The sequence below is a fragment of the Sturnus vulgaris genome, chromosome 29 (genome assembly GCF_052056855.1).
Source record: "Sturnus vulgaris isolate bStuVul1 chromosome 29, bStuVul1.hap1, whole genome shotgun sequence".
Taxonomy (NCBI): domain Eukaryota; kingdom Metazoa; phylum Chordata; class Aves; order Passeriformes; family Sturnidae; genus Sturnus; species Sturnus vulgaris.
In genome coordinates, this window is record NC_142271.1 from 2,256,212 (window position 1) to 2,273,032 (window position 16,821).

Here is a 16,821-nt window from a genome sequence, read left to right on the forward strand (position 1 = left end):
CATTTGTGCTGAGAGCACCTCAGAGTTCATTTATCCCTACAGCTCATTGCAGTGATGTTCTAAAGGCAGCACAGACAACACTCCTTGACCACAAACTGCAGCATCTCCAACAAGCCCCAGTATTTTTGTGAAAAGTGCTCTCCACTTCTACCTACTTGTCTTCAGAAGAAAACAGCTTTGGAGCAGGTCTGGCTTTGATTTCCATCTTCAGCCTTGGATGTACTTCCAGGCTTCTCCTGATGAAGTTTGTGAAGGGCACTCAGAGTTTGAACAAGTTGGGATTTGTGTGAAGAACTCAGAGCACCTCCCACTATCTGGAGAGGCTACAAGAAAAGTGGAGAAGGACTCTTCGTCAGGAGCTGGACAAGGAGAGTGGCAGGGATGGATGGGATATTGGGAAGGAATTCCTCCCTGTGAGGGTGGGCAGGCTCTGGAACAGGGTGCCCAGAGCAGCTGTGGCTGCCCCTGGATCCCTGGAAATGTCCCAAGCCAGGTTGGATGGGACTTGGAACAACCTGGGATAGTGGAAGGTGCCCCTGGCCATGGCAGGGGGTGGAATGGGATGAGCTTTAAAGTCCTTTCCAACCCAAACCATTCCAGGATTCCCTGATTCCTGTTTGTAAAACACAACATACCAACAGGAATGTGTTTACTAAGAGGATTTTATTTACACAACACAATGAGATCGCTCCATAAAAAGGTGACTATACCTGCCAAATTGTACAGTGCAATTTTGTAACAGCTTTTAAATATTTACAGAACACTTTTTCAACTTAGAGGTTAAGGCAGAGTCAGGGCACAGTGATAAGAAACACTTAGTGCAGCTTTTTGCTAGGCATGATACAGAGATGAACTGGCAGCATAAGATGTTCAGATCCATTGGAAATTCAGATTGGAATTACTTCTACAAATCCAGCAACTGCAGCTTTACAAAAAAAAAAAAAAGAGGTAAAAGATACTAACAACCTCAAAACACAAAAAAATGTACAAATGTTTGGCTACTGTGGGAGATGTAACAGGCATACAGAATCTTTACTGTTAGCAGTGAAGTGTGGATCCTGGGAAGGAGACACTGTAGGAGACATTTTTTTCCCCAACGTTGGTAAAAACCTGGAACAGGATGCAAGCTTGCACTGCACCTGAGATACAGAACCTCCCACTGCAAAGGTGTGTCCAACAGGACTGGGTTCAAAAACGTCCAACTTTTGCTGGAAGACAACAGGAATGAGGTACCCAACTCCTCCTCGTGCCTTTGAAAACTTCACCTTGGACTCCAGTGACACAGCTGAGAGGTCCCACTTCAAACACAGCACTAAAAATGCACAATACACAGTACTAGAGAGTTGGTTTTTCACAGCAACTTATCACAACTTAAAATTGTTTAGCTTTTTCATCTTTGGTATTTACAAATAAAAATGCTGGTCCCTTTCAGTAAAGGGCTAAGAATGCAGCTATTATCTCAAAATCGTTTGTTCCTAATCCACAGCAGCTTCAAAGGATTTTGATTTTAATTTTAAGGCAGTAACTAAGCTGGTAGGAATTGAAAAAAAAAATGGTGTTACATTAATTCCAATGGTTTATAAGGCAACATTTTCAAATGGCTAGAAGAAACTGGATAAGGATGGAACAGTTTGAGAAGCTGGTATCAGTCCTTCATGTAAAGTCATAAAAAGGGAGCAGAATGTGACCTAGGGATGAGTTGATGAAAGCCTGATCCTACAATCATTCCTTCTGATAGTCCTTATTCATCTGAGTGAGCCCTTCTGACCACACAGATCCTGGGACTTCTCATTAAGGCTGGATTTGCATTTCAGCTCAGTAGGATCCAACTGCTTATGGCAAGTCATAAACTCGTAGGACATGTACAAAAAGCACAGGGGTGGTGAGGGGAGGACCCTGACGAGTTCTGTACAGTACTGGCAGTCCCCCACCAGTCCTGCAGGATGGCACTCGAGTCAAGAGACATCTAGGTAAACATTCCCTACAAGCACCTATGTAAAAAACAAGTTCCACTACAAATCCATTTTGTTTCATTTTCTAATCAAGAAAGTCAGGACTAAACAGACCTGGAAGCCTTTTTTTTTCCTGTGAGACATCACTGGAGCTTTGTCTCATCTGTACTCCAGAGTTAGTGTTCAGCACCAAGAGAAACTGGCAAGAATCCAAGACAATTTGTATTGAGACATGCTTTTAGAAACCTCATTGAACTGTGTTTTTAATATCTGATTGTAAATTCCAGACTGGAACCATGCAGGCCCGAGGGTCAATGCCTCTGCCCCTGGAAGTGCAGGGTTAACTACAAATGGACACAAAGTGGAGCTCGTGGCTAGAAAAAGGAATTAGGAAAAGCTCAGCTGAGGCAGAATCCTCCCTCCCAAAATGCTCTCATGTTCTGAGAGAGGCTTAAACAAGGAAAGGCACTTTGGGGCTCACCTGGAGAGACCCTGCTCAGAACTGAATTTACTTTTTATAAATTAGAATAGGCAACAATCAAAGAGTGGACACGGTGGGTTCCAGTGCCCCAAAAGTGAGCCCATGAGGCACCATCCATGGAACACTGTGGGTACAGATGGTACAGCCAGGACAGCAAGAGCAGCTCTGTGAGGGAACACCAGGCAGGCTCCATCAGCAATATTCTGACCCTGTTCTGCTCCAAACCAACAGCAAAAAGGCCACAGAAGATGAGTTTTGGCCTTTAAACCACTGCAGATGCAGCAGAGCTCAGAGGTGGGTAAGAAACAGCAGCAGCCAGCCTGGGGAGCCTCAGGGCTGGCCCAGCTGTGCACAACTTGCCCACCAAGGATCAGGTTCCTGGAATTTCCCTCCCTCTGCTCTAACTCCAGACCCACTTATGTGACCAGCTGTAGTTTATCTGCATTGTTTATAGATCCATCCTGACTTACAGTAACCAAAAACGCAGCGCTTAGTGGAGGAAATGGCCCATTTCTCCTCTATTTAGGAAAGCAAAAAAGTGTTGCAAACTCTTTTAATTTAGAAAAAATATTAAATGGCTTGAGGGTCACTTAGTACCAAAAGTAAAGTGCACCAGAACTGGGGGCCACAGCGACAGAGCTGAGAAATGCTATTGAAGAGGCTTCCATGGAACATTATAAAAACAGCACTACAAAGTAAGGTTAAGGCAATCCAAGTTGTGTCCTTCTGCTAGACAGTTTCCTGGGGAGTTGTTTGTCTCAAGCTTCAATTATTGCTTTGTTTCCTCTGTCCTGGAGTCCTCAGCTACTGGGCAAACAGTGCTGGCAGAATTGGCAGATTGAGTTTGTCACTTAATGCAGGACTGGATGCAGTCCTATAGAATCCCATGCTTTGCAATGCCAAAGGGAGAGCTTGCTCTCATCTCCCGATGGACTGGACAGTCTGGCAAAGAATACAAAAAAAAAAAACCTCTTGCTCCTGAAGCAGCAAAAGGTGCTGGCAGCAGAGATGATGCAAACCTGTGGAATTTTTCAATGGCACAGGAAAAAAAAAATCCTTAATAACAACCAGGTGTGTAACAAAACAGGGTCCTGAAGTCTTCTCCAAGAGCTGACAGCCCTCAAGTTTTCTTAAAAAAAAAAACAAAAACAAGTTCTTTTATGAGTATAAACCCAAAGTACAGCAACAGAATTCCATGGCTCAGCAGTCCCAGGTAAAGCTGTGTTACTTCCCTCCTTTCATGTAGGATGGAATTGCTCCTCGGGCTGTCAGGCCCTCGAAACGCTTGTAGGTGTAATTGATAAAAACCCAGTCCTTGTTCTTGTAGTCAGTCTCTGGGTGGTTGCTTGTTGCCACTGGGAAGACATAGAAGTAACAGAATTATCCTTTGGAACTGCAGAGTTTATTTTCATACAAAACACTAGATGAATGTTTCTAAAGGAAAAAAAAATATCCTAAATGCAGGATGCAGTTTTGGTGCTTCAACCAGCAGGAAAGAACTGCTGGGACACAGGACATGGCACAGGCATTTTAAAATAAAAGAGGGTAGATTCAGACCACACAGAAGAAGTTTTTTATAATATGAGCTATGGAACACTGGCACAGGTTGCCCAGAGAGGTGGTGGATGCCCCAATCCCTGGAAGTGTTCCAGGCCAGGTTGGACAGGGCTTGGAGCAACCTGGGATAGTGGAAGGTGTCCCTGCCCATGGCAGGGGTTGGAATGGGATGAACTTTAAGATCCCTTCCAACCCAAACCAGTCTGGGATTCTGTTTTTAAACTCATGGGGCAAATGTGTGACTATGCTGTGATCCCTCAGAGATTCACACCAAAACATCCCCTTCAGTTCCACCCTTCCCTACCCCTGCTCCAGCAGGAATCAGCACCAAGGGGAACTTGCAGCATTGGGCTCTCAGGCCCTGCTGAGATTTGAACTTTCTGGAAGCTCTACTGCCCTTTCTCAGGCAACTCCCACATCATTTACAAGCCTGCATCTCCTGGAACCCAAATTCCAGCTTGCACCCCCTGCACCACAAAGTGCATGATAAAAAAAAAAAATCAGCATCTAGTAAGATCTGATTAACAGGGAGGATTATTCTACAGGAGAGGAGGGAGGTTTACACAGAGAATCAAACAATCATTTTACCTGTTGGTTTAAGGATATCAGATTCTGGAAATTCATCAAAGTTTGAGGTATCATCAATGCTTTTAATTTCTATTGAAATCGCAGCAGGTCTCTCTCTGCCAAGAAGAGCAGATGGAGCATTGAGATTTCAAAGGCAGACAAAGCAGGATTCAGCCAACTTCTATTTCTTAACAGAATCAAGACTGAAGGTACCTAAACCTCAGCAAGCTTCAGGTAGAGAACAAAATGCTCTCACCCACAGCTGGATATGAGAAATGCCAGGCAGCTGCTCCCTGCTGCAGACCAGGGCTGGCCTGAGCAGTCCCTAGAGAAGAGCAGTTGCTTTTCTGCAAAGCCTCTTACCTGATGTGCTCCCAATCAACCCCTTCAAAGAATGGGTTACTCTTTATTTCCTCCACACCAGATGCACCAATTCTGTGCTCCCATTCACAGCAAAATCTGGGATGGAAGGAAGAATGAAAATGAAGGGAGAATGAAAACGAAAGCACATTCCATCCAGAAATGGAACAGCTTTCTGAACTGATACTGCTGCAGTTTCTTAACATTTAAATGGAGCAGACTAAGAACTTCCACAGCAAAACCAACACACACAGTTATGTATAGGAATGTCATGTCCAATGCCACAGTTAAGATGTGCTATTCCTTCACAACAGGATAACGTGACCTTTCTATTTCAGGAGCAGAGTAGAACAGGAGAACATTTAAAGCTTAAAAAGCCAGACATTTATATTTCTGTCCTGAGAACAGATACTGAAGTACAAATGAGTCAGCAAGCACTGACATAACATTTGTATGCTCCAGTGCTTACAAAGGCAAAATCATTGCTATTGCAAGAAGTCAGCTCTGTCAAAAGGATTGAACTTGTGTCCTTCCATGAGAAGCTTGCAGGCAACATAAGGAACAGAACCATTTTCCCAGAGTAGTAGCACTTCCATGAGAGCTACTTTTTAGCACATTTTAGACAAGGAACCACTAAATGGCTTGAGAGACAGAAGTATTTGACAAGGGAGGTCAGCATTTGATGCATGTGTGTAACAGTTTGTAGCATCAGGGTTTTTCCATGTGAAACAAGCCATGACAGGCACAGAATACAGAGACAAGACAAAAAAAAATCAGAGCTGTATTAACTGGCAAACCATGGGGCTGGCACCTTAAAATAAGATCCTTTGCTTTATCAGAGATTGGAACCTCTGGAGGAAATGTCAGGGTCTCCTTCCAGTTCATCACTTTCTTATATGTCTCTTGAGGAGTCTCAGAACAGAACGGTGGATAACCTGAAAAAAATCAAAAATACAATATTGGATCAAGTAAAACTAATTCCTAAAGTCAGAACACACCTCAGAGACCAGGCAAGGAGTGGATGCTCTGAGATCTTGACCCCAAGCACAGACATAGGCTGCCCAGAGCAGCTGTGGCTGCCCCAGTCCCTGCAAATGTCCAAGGCCAGGTTGGGCAGGGCTTGGAGCAACCTGGGATAGTGGAGTGTCCCACCCAGGGGGTGGCACTGGATGAGCTTTAAGGTCCCTTCCAACCCAAACCATTCTGGAATTCTGGGATTCTATGAATACAGCTGATGTCCTGCTCCACCATTCCCACCTCCAGCCCTGGCCTGCCTGCTCCTTACCAATCAACATCTCGTACATGATGACCCCCAGGGACCACCAGTCACACAGCTTGTTGTATCCAGTCTGCATGAAAACCTCAGGTGCAATGTAATCTGGAGTTCCCACCGTAGAAAAAGCCTGCAACAAACACCAGCACTTATCAGCATCACCATCAGCATCTGCAGGGAAACCTGCCTGACATGGACATCAGAACTGCCACAACAGTGGCTGGTTATTTTGAGGAAGACACCAGATTGTCTCTGAGATCCTGTAGCAAAGGTGTGTAAAGCCTTTCTTCCAAGATTCATAGAGACAAAATCAACATCTTCATGTGAAAGAGTCTTAAAATCAGGAAAACAAGGAAGGGTATCACTGTCTTGGAATGGGTCACCTTGGAATGGGTCAGCAGCCCTTTGTGAGACTGGAAGTGGCAAGAACTGATAATTTTGGCTGGGAGACTTCAGATATCCATGTAAATAATTATGGCAGGGCTGTCTCTAGCACATATGTCACCAGCTGTTCAGCAGATGGATGAAGGACAAACTAGAGTCATTCCTCTTCTTTTTAAAAATGCCTGAATCTTTTCCTTTCAGGATTGTCCAGGACTCAGATGCATTAAAAACTTCCATGTAAATCCATGTTCCATTGGGGTGCAACACCTCAGCAGGAACATTTCCAAGCAGGTGGAACCTACTCACCAACTGCCGGCGATTCCTCTTCCAAGTCTCTGCTTTCCTTTTGGAATTCATGTTCTGGAAAGCTGAAGGAGATTCAATAGCTGTGACTGAATCCTGCTGGCCACCCAACATATTTTTACCCCCAAAACATTACACTAAAGATCTCATTTAAGATGTGTGTCAATACCCCAAACCTAAATCTCTCAGCAACTTCCAAACCTATGAAATATGGGCAACATCTCATCAAGTCTTTCATTAGCAAACCATCCTTGCAGGGTTGATGTAACTCCCTGATCCAAGTTATTCCCCTCGAGAATAATCCTGGATACTCAGAGACTGTGCTGGTTAATTAATTTCAGTAACACTTGAGATCCAGCCAGCAGCTACCAACTCACTGAGTTCTCATTTTATTACACATGCAAAGGGCTACAGCAGAGCCTGTTTCAGAGACAAACTCCTGGAAATGAAAATGGGTTTAAAGTAACTGAAATTAATATTCAACTTTACATCTTGAGGTGGATTTTCATTTTCTGTAAAATAAAAATAGACTCCCCACTGCAGCCACACCCTCACACTGAAATGAGTTGTGTCAGGACCCAAGAGCAACCAATCAGTTACCCTTTGGAGCCAAAGAACTTACTGAAGTCACTGGGAAGACTGTGATTCAAGTTCCTGTAAAATTCTGTCCTGTGGGCTTTCTTCAGTCCAGTACACAGACCAAAATCTGAGAGTTTCACATGGCCCTAGAAATAAAAAAATCCAAAACCAATATAAGACATTATCATAGTAAATCACAGCATCAGCAAGGCTGGAAGAGAACCCAACACCACCATCAACATCTCTAAATGATGTCCCCAAGTGCCACATCCAGATGCCTCTTGAACTTCCAGACACTGTGACTCCACCACCTCCCTGGGCAACTTATTCCAATGCCTGACCACTCCTGCAGTGAAAAAAAAGAAATCTAATATCTCTGAACCTCCCCAGCACAACTTAAAGCCAGGTCCTCAGAAGAGCCTGACCCCCACCTGGCTATCAGGGAGAGCAAGAAGGTCCCCCTGAGTCTCCTTTTCTCCAGGGCTGAGCCCCCTCAGGTCTCTCAGCTGCTCCTGGTGCTCCAGACCCTTCCCCAGCTCCTTTCCCTTCTCTGGACACGCTCCAGCCTCTCAATATTCTTCACCTTCCTTATTTAAACCCAGCACTGGATGTGTACAGGGAATGAAGGCATCAATACTTCCATTGCTACTCCACAGTGAAAGCCCAGTGAGAGTTTACTTCAGGAAACCTCTGCTCTGCAAGTTCCCAACCACTTCAGGGTGAAAGGAAACCACTCCAGAGGCAGCTGCAGTCCCTGGGCTGTGTATTGGCCCCAAGAGATAAAAAACACTCTCAGTTCAGTGACTGAATCTGTCCTGGTGCATAACGTGACCACACTGACTATGTGCAATATATATATATATAAAATACATCTCCTTTTCAAAGTCCTAAATGTATTCATGTCTAGATTCTGAATTGGGCACAATGCTTGGAGAAGCTGTGGCTGCCCCTGGATCCCTGGAAGTGTTCAAGGCCAGGCTGGACAGGGCATGGGGCAGCCTGGGACAGCAGAAAGTGTCCCTGCCATGGCAGGGGATGAACAGGATGAATTTCAAGGTCTCTTCTAACCCAAACCATTCTGGGATTCTGCAGTAATTCCAACAGTGCATTACACAGTAGTGGGAAAGTCATTGTCATTATTTACTGCTGGCAAACTCTTTCCAAGGAATCTTAATTTCAGGCAAACTTGGAGTGAGCAGTAGGAGGACACTGAAACAACTGGGCTTTCAGCAAAGTGCCTGCAATACCCAGGTAGCCTGGCCAGCCCTCAGGACTACACCCTGATCCTCAGGGAGATTCTCCACTCTCAGCCTGGCTACTGCAACAGCCATGTCCTTCACATTTGGTACAACCAAGTGAGAGTGTAACAGATGTGAGAGGAAAGGGAAACAGCTTTGCCTGAGAGGGAACTGAAACCACGTGCTTTAAACTGCATCTGAAATAGCCAAAAATAGTTTAAACAGCTGTCAGAAGAGCTCCAGGTCTGAGTGGAGCTGGGGTCTTTCCTTTGGGGATTTTCCCCTGCAATCTGGCAGATTCCTCAAAAGCTGGAAGGAACAGGGCTAAATAAAGAAGCACCATCTTCTTCCACAAGTGTCAACACCCCTTCAGGTCAGTAAGAACAATCACAAGGCCTCTCTGCCAGCCCAAACCTTGCTGTCCAGGAGGAGGTTGTCTGGTTTGATGTCCCGATGGATGAACCCCAGCTGGTGGATGGAGTCAATGGCGAGCACGGTCTCAGCAATGTAGAATTGTGTCTCCTCTTCTGTCAGAGTGTCCTTCTTCATCAACAGTGTCATCATGTCACCTGCAAACCCCCCAGAGGTGAACACACAGCCTCCACTCTCACTAAGTTTGGAGACATTTATAGAAGAAAGCGATTTCTGCTGCATTCAGGTTAGAGGTTGCCAAACCTGGATATGCTGTGGCTCTATAGACAGCCAGGGCATAGCAAGGGTAGGAACTACAACTAGAAGCATGTTAAAGCTCAGTTTAAATACCTGCAGCCTGAAAACCCAAACAGGAAACCTCAAGCCTGCCCAAACACCTCAGTAGCCTAAAAAGCAGAAATCTGCTTCCCTCCCAGATGTACAAACAGGGCACCCATGTGCACTCTAGTCCCAGACTGCATTTGTAATGAAGAAATTACCAATCCCCCAAACAAAAGGAGAGCAGCCCTTGCATTCCAGAGAGTTACCTCCAGGCAGGAACTCCATGATCAGGTAGAGGTTTAGCTTGTCCTGGAAACTATAGAACATCTTCACAACCCACAGACTGTCTGCCTCCACCAGGATGTCCCGCTCTGCACGGATGTGGCCAACCTGGACACACACAGTGCATTGGATCTGGTTTATTACATGCATTTATTTCACACACAATTCAATTATTATTCTGAACAGCATCGAGTATTGAGAAGACAAAAGTCAAACTTCTGCACAAAGGCAGAAACACTATCAGAACTTCAACATGTGATTGATTATATACACATATTTTATATCAATTATATATACACCTAGTAAACCTATACCTTATATAAACCCTACATAGAAAAATCTCTTTTTTTACAAATATACCTAATCATTAGATCTCTTTTTGAAAACACAAGAGCTTCATCCAAGTGCTGAACATGTGACTGTCTCAGTTCATTATATATCCAGAAGTACTAGCAAAGGAAAGGCTTAAAGATGTTAAATGCTGCTGTTTTATGTCTCTGAGTCTGAATTCCAGCAGTTGTATCTCTGATATTTATATCTAATCCTGTAAGTCAGAAATGCAGTAAAACACTGCCCTTGCAGTCTGCATTGAATCATTTGCACAGGACTTTGTGTTGAAAGAAAACAAGTCCTTGTGAATTCAGAGATTTTTCTGACTTATTTCCTCTATAAGAAAAGAGGTAAAAAACCCAGAATTTTTAGCTACTAAACTAAAGCCCAGATGCCTATTCCTTCTCTGCACACACCACAGTGACCTCCCAGAGTGAGCCATGGTACAATTCCTGCTCAGGGTGTTCCTCACCTGCTCCTTCTCAAGCATATCAGCTTTGCGTAGGATTTTCATGGCATACACGTGCCCCGTGTCCTTCTTCTGGACCAGGCGCACCTGGGGGCACACAAAGGTGGCATCAAATCCAGCATTCCCAGCACAGCTCCTGGCAAAGTTGGCTGTCAAGCCCTTGGCTTCCATTTCATGAAATCCTCTCAGATTATAAACCACAAGAACAGTGCACAGTAAAGGCACGAAGTCCTGTCAATGCTAAGAGCTGCAGTTATTTTAAGTGAGAGGACTCTGAGCTATTCCCACCTAAAGCAGATGGTCCAAAGCCCCTTCTCTGAAGGCCACCAGACTTTGCAAGGGCCCTCCACCTCTCCTTTAGTCCAGTCTCAGAAGTTCACCTTTAAAACCCACTGCCACCCTGCATTTAGCTGCCCATCAGCTCCTTTTCAACATCACTCGTTTCCTTTAAAGCACAGGATTGAACCAGCATTTCTTAGGTAAAAACCAGCTGCACCTGACTGTTCACTAAAGTCAGTCTGTGGTGTTACCTTTTGTTTGTATAAACTGAGCAAGTCTTTAACAAACACCAGAGCCAGTTAAAAACACATGAACTCATTTTTTTTCTGGACTCACCTCTCCAAATGCTCCTCTGCCAATTACTTTTAAAGATTCAAAGTCCTCCAGTCCAAGCCTGGTTCTCTTCAGGCGAAGGAACTCTGTCTCCTTCTGTGCATGTGCCGACCTCCTGAGTCTTTTCTAGAGTTTAAGAGACCCCAGTGAGAGTTCTGCAGGTGGGTTCCACAGGAACCACAGCAATTCCAAGGAAAGATCCCAGATCTCCATTTAGAAAAGAAAATTTCTCATATTTAACCATTAAGATAGTTTTTCTGTATTCATTACCTCTTCATCTTTAAGGCCTTCTTCTTCCATCATTTGTTCTAGTTTCTTTTGTCTAGAGCAGAGACAAATTAGAAAAATAAAGGTTGAATCATTAACCTTACTTTTTAAATCAAATTAGAAAAAAACTCAGGTTGAATCATTAACATTGTTTCTTAAGGTGCACATACCCACCCCTCTGCCCTGTGCCAGCAAGTTACGAATGTAAAATATGAACAGGAGAGACTCAGACAGGAAATTAATTTTGAAGAATCTACAGTCCAGTTTTATAATTCCAACCTTGTCCTCTCTGGTTTTAATAAACTAAACCTGCCTTGAGTTTCACAAGTTCTTCAAATGTACATTTTTGCTGTACACAAATACAAATGGAGAGATCTGGGTTCTGTTCTTGTCTGTCTCTGACAGCTGGGCAAGTCACTTCAGGCCAGAGCCATAAGAAGCATTTAAACACCAAAATTTCCCTTATTCCAGGGAGAATTGGTATTCAAACACATTTAAAATTACTCTGCATCTCAATTCACATGCAAGATGAGGAAAGTTATTTTAGATTTCCTAATCGCTGAGATACTCAAAATATTTGGGAAGAGGAAACTTGTCTGTACATGTTCTCTGCCTTAAAGAATCAGAAATATCTACAGCCTTAGTACAAAATGATTATTTGGGAGAAAAGAAAGGAGGAAGCAAGACTTTATAAGGAGAATGACTTCAGGGGACATTTGTAATTATTATCCTCTTGGAACATTTTCCCAGTCGTATTAACAGCTGGCTGAACTGGGACTGGTGGTTTGGGACATTACAAATGTACTAAAAAATTCCTTCTCTTTCTGCAAGTCATTCTATGCAAGATCCTCTTCCTGTCTCCTGGGGCTCTGCAGCTGCTATGACATGATAATATTTGGGGATATCCCTTCAGAATCAGGCACAATGAAAATGTCCTTGCTCAAGTACCAGTGAGCCCTGCCCAGTCATCCCAATCCACACTCAAACCAGCAACTCCAGTAGCAAATACACAGAATTAAATGGCTCAGCAGGACTGAGTGATGCCAAAGCCATGCTGAAATTCTCCCAACTATCCCTAATAGGCTCAATCTGCACTTCAGGGTACAGTATCAACACCATTTAAACTCCAAATTACACACCCACAGACATCTGTTGTTACAAAAAACATGTAACTTATAAAGTCCAGTCTGTTTGTTCAGACAAGGTCTTGATCCTAAACAGGAAAAAAACATTTGAGATTTTGGGAATACACAACAGTGCTCATAATAAGTAAATAAATTCTAAAGGCAAGAGTTGTGTGAAGAGAAAGAAACTATTTTAATCAATGATATTTTCTGCCTGAATTAGACCTCAGTCTCTCTTTACTCATTTGAAGCTTTGAAGAAAATATCTTTGCATATTAGTATTTATTTCTAAATTGCTTCCTCATTTCTGCAGCCCTTGTAGTGAGCAGGCATTGGGGAGCTCCTCAGGGAGCTCATTACAGCTTTGGCAGCAAAGCCAAACCAACCTTGAACCATTTTCCAAATTCTGGTTATAGACTCCATGGCAAGCTGGGAGAACAGCAGAAATCCAAGTGTTACAACTTGAGGACATTGAGCAAATTAGAGGGTTCCAGCTGAAGAAAAGTCCCACAGCTCAGACCAGTTCATTGCTGGTTTGGACTGGGGAAATTAAAGAGGTGCCACAGGTTCAGGCCAGTCACAGGCAGCACTGAGTGACCCTCACAGCTCCCCCCCTTGGCTCCTGGCATTGTCTCCCTGTACATCTGCACATGGATGGGGGCAACCCCAGCACAAATACAGAGAAGGGACTGGGAGCAGCCCTGGGAGAAGGAGCTGGGGCAGAGCTGGACCTGCCCCAGTCCAGACCCCACCGAGCCCTGGGCTGAGCCCCCAGCGTGGGCAGGGGGGGATTCTGCCCCTCTGCCCTGCTCAGGTGAGACCCCACCTGCAGAGCTGCCTCCAACCCTGGGATCCAGCACAGGAGGGACCTGGAGCTGCTGGAGAGAGTCCAGAGGAAGCTCCAGGATGATCAGAGGGATGGAGCAGCTCTGCTGGGAGGAAAGGCTGGGAGAGCTGGGATTGTCCAGCCTGGAGAGGAGAAAACTCCAGGTAAACCTCAGAGCCCCTTCCAGAGCCTAAAGGAGCTCCAGGAGAGCTGGAGAGGGACTGGGGACAAGGGATGGGGACAGGACACAGGGAATGGCTTCCACTGCCAGAGGGCAGGGATGGATGGAATATTGGGAAGGAATTGTTTCCTGGAGGGTGGGCAGGCCCTGGCACAAGGTGCCCAGAGCAGCTGTGGCTGCCCCTGGATCCCTGGAAGTGTCCAAGGCCAGGTGTGGGGCTTGGAGCAGCCTGGGACAGTGGAAGGTGTCCCTGCCATGGCAGGGGTGGCACTGGATGAGCTTTAAGATCCTTTCCAACACAAAGCAATCTGTGATTTTATTATTTTTGCTTTGGCTCAAAAAAACGAAATTCCTTCAATCTAAATGTTGGCTCTTATCCAGTATGGAAGGGAAACAAGAAGGATTTTTACCTCATCTCTCGCTCCTCGTGCTGGGCAATGAGGTTGCTGTAGAAGTTTTCCAATGTCACCTTTGTCATCGTGACTCTCTCCTTGGTGTGGTTACTCATGGACGAGCACGGCGTGGGGCCTGTCATGGCCATGGCTGCCAGAAAAGGAGAAGGGAGGAACATCAAACATTATAAATGACAAATAATCTTAAAACAAGAGCCCAAACCCATTAAGTGATGCTTAATCAGAGAGCTCAGATTTTAACAACAAATATCACCAGTCTGAGCTAAGCAAGGAAAAGTCTTACAAAATAAAAGGTACAAGTCAAACTTCCTGTTTTGAACATTTTTGATCTGAAATTAGAGGGAAGGAAACTTAAGAAACTTTGTGCCTCAAAAACCACAATTTCAGCCAGTACTGCAAATGTTTATTGCTTCCACCTATCTTTATTCTATCTTTAATGAATGTTCAAAAGTCAGGAATATCACACTGAAACATCTAATCCAGAAGTTATTCTTCCCATAAACTCTGCAAAAATAATTCCAGCAGTTGCCTACTGGCTGTTCTGCTGTGAAATTTAGCTAAATCCCAAAAGTCATCCCAATAAGAGAGCAACTGAGGAATGAGCAAAAAGGGCATTTAGTTGTCCTTAACCACTTTTACTAGATGTTTTCTCAAAGAAATTTGGCCAAATCCTGAGGATCACTGCCTTCGAGCAAGTTGTAGTTTAAAAAATAGCCAAAAAACCCAAACCCTAGTGTAAGTATCTGACATACTTATTTCTAAGAAAGATATATGTATTTTGATATCCTATTTCTGAGAATACAGTATATAAATATTAGAGTGTGGCACCCCCAACCAATAGCAGTTTTAGTATATTTAACACCCCAGCTCCATTTCCTGATACACATCAAAAACCCAAAGATTTCATATATACAACTATGCCTTACCCTGGTTCTCCTGGGCACCACTGAACTCACAGTAAGGTAACAAGAGTTTTGCAACTATTACTAGAAATTGCAGACAAAATAGGTGAGACACTTCCCATTTTTATAACCCTGGGTGCTGCCAACACACTCGAATAACCCTTTCTGTTCACTTTTTACAGATCTTTACAAGGCATCACCACGGGGCCCTGCAAACCAACTCCTTCCCAGGCAGCAGCTACCTGTGTGCTGCCTTTACAGCTTCCTCGTGGGACAGGAGCTGGTGAGGATCTCCAGCTGGGTGACTTCTGAGATGGAATTATGTCTTTATGTAAGATGGAATCAGGGCTTTATGGAAGAGCAGCTCAGAGGGGACACACACGAGGAGGGGGTGACACTCTGTGAGTACCCCTGGATGTGTGAGAGGTTACACTCCCAGCAATGCGGGATTGCACACCCGGAGACTGGGGGGTTACAGGGTTAAACACTCTGTGTTTGTGAGCACGAGGTGTAAAAGCCATGGGTAGTCTTCACTTCCTAGACACCAAACCAGGAAAATTATCTAACAGAAGGGGGTGCAGGGAAACAAAACAAAAAATACAAAAAAAATAAAAATTTAAAAAAAAAAGAAGGGGAAGAAAAGAGAAAGTAAGCACCTGTTGGTGCTTGAGGCCCTTTCCACGGGGATGGGCGCTCAGAGCCCTGTGACCGCCGCGGGACGGAGCGGGGCTGGACGCCCTCGCCCCGGGGCTCGTCCGGGGAGGTGACACCGGCGTGGCACTGGGGTGGCGGCCCCGCGGAGGAGCTCGGCAGCATCCCCGGGAGCGGACAAAGGGGGCCCGAGCCTCCAACAGAGGAGCAGCAGGGGACCCAGGGGACTCTCACCACCCCCGGGCCCGCAGCCGGACGGACCCCGGCCCGCAGTACGGCCACCCCCAGCCCCACCGGGGCCCAGGGCTCCGGGCGGACCGGGCGGCAAAGGGGCCCGCGGGGCCGGAGGGAAGGAGGAGGGCGGGGAGGGGATGCGGAGCGCTGGGCGGGGGGCGCCCATGGGAACAAGGCTGGAGCGGCTTACCCGGAGCCCCCGGGAGGGGCGGCAGGAGCTGCAGGCGAGGCGGGGTCCCGGCGAGGCGGCCGCGGGCAGGCGGGTGGGGGGCTCGGGACCGGGGCCACCGGAGCCCCCTCGCCGCTACCGCCGCCCCCCGCACCGACAGCGACCCGGCCGGGACGGGCGGCCCAGGGACCGCTACGGCAGCGCCTGCGCCCCGAGCCCGGCCCGCCCCGCCCGGGCGGAGCCCCGAGCCCGCCCGCCCCTGCCGGCAGCGCCTGCGCCGGGCCCCGCACACGGCTCTGAGCTCCGAGCTCTGGGCTCCGGGCCCCGCGCACGGCTCTGAGCTCCGAGCCCCGGGCTCCGGGCCCCGCGCACGGCTCTGAGCTCCGAGCTCTGAGCTCTGGGCCCCGCGCGCGGCTCTGAGCTCCGGGGCCCTGCACACGGCTGCGGTCTTCGGGCCCCGCTTCAGGCTCCGTGCCGAGCGATCCGTGCGCGCCCGAGGCCTGCGGGGAGGGGGCACGGCGGGTGCAGCCCAAGGGGGCGGCGGGTGCAGATCAGCCCCTGCTCCCCCCGGGTCCGGGCAGAGGCACCGGCGCTGCGAGCTGTGGGGAGCCGGCCTGCCTGCGCTGCTCCTGGGGTAACTCCTCCCGGCCTTGGAAGCCCTGTCCCGGCTGATTTCCCAACTTCCCTCCTTCCCACAGCGCGCAGCCTGGGCTCACCGTCGAGGACAGGCTGGTTTCTCCCATGCCCATAGAGGTGATACCATCACCCAATACCCGGGGACAGAGGCCACCGAGCCACCAGCAGTCACCTCTGCCTGCCCGGGATCGAAGAAACAACCCCCCAGTCCCGGAGGAAACTGCATCTACAAGGACAGAGAGGCTGATCCACAGTGCTGGGCAGGACAGGACCATTTCCCAGAGATTTGAGCTGTCACGGTCAGGTCCCTGCGGCTCCATCCTCTGACTCTGATGAGG

The 16,821-nt window shown here is 46.8% G+C and overlaps 1 protein-coding gene across 2 annotated transcripts; it reads right to left on the minus strand.

Annotated features, from left to right (window-relative positions):
• Positions 1-644: 644 nt before the first annotated feature.
• STK38 (serine/threonine kinase 38) lies at positions 645-16,002 on the minus strand. Of its 2 annotated transcripts, XM_014872808.2 has the most exons (14): positions 15,869-16,002; positions 13,889-14,021; positions 11,351-11,402; positions 11,084-11,206; positions 10,472-10,555; positions 9,654-9,777; positions 9,109-9,263; positions 7,500-7,602; positions 6,881-6,942; positions 6,203-6,320; positions 5,729-5,852; positions 4,921-5,016; positions 4,579-4,673; positions 645-3,788 (listed from the first exon to the last, which is right to left on the minus strand). In XM_014872808.2, the coding sequence occupies exons 2-14, from the start codon at positions 14,017-14,019 to the stop codon at positions 3,658-3,660; spliced, it is 1,398 nt and encodes a 465-aa protein (XP_014728294.1). In that variant the 5' UTR covers positions 14,020-14,021; positions 15,869-16,002; the 3' UTR covers positions 645-3,657. The 2 variants fall into 2 exon arrangements, with proteins under 2 accessions (XP_014728294.1, XP_088036494.1); XM_088180368.1 differs by lacking the exon at positions 4,921-5,016.
• Positions 16,003-16,821: the final 819 nt, after the last annotated feature.

Excerpts from the sequence above, each read along its gene's own strand:
- STK38 (XM_014872808.2), bottom strand. The coding sequence starts at position 14,019 with ATGGCCATGACAGGCCCCACGCCGTGCTCGTCCATGAGTAACCACACC. Across the intron at positions 11,207-11,350 it reads AAGGCCTTAAAGATGAAGAG|AAAAGACTCAGGAGGTCGGC; the intron begins GTAATGAATACA and ends CTTAAACTCTAG. Across the intron at positions 6,943-7,499 it reads CAGTCTTCCCAGTGACTTCA|CTTTCCAGAACATGAATTCC; the intron begins GTAAGTTCTTTG and ends AATCTCCTTCAG.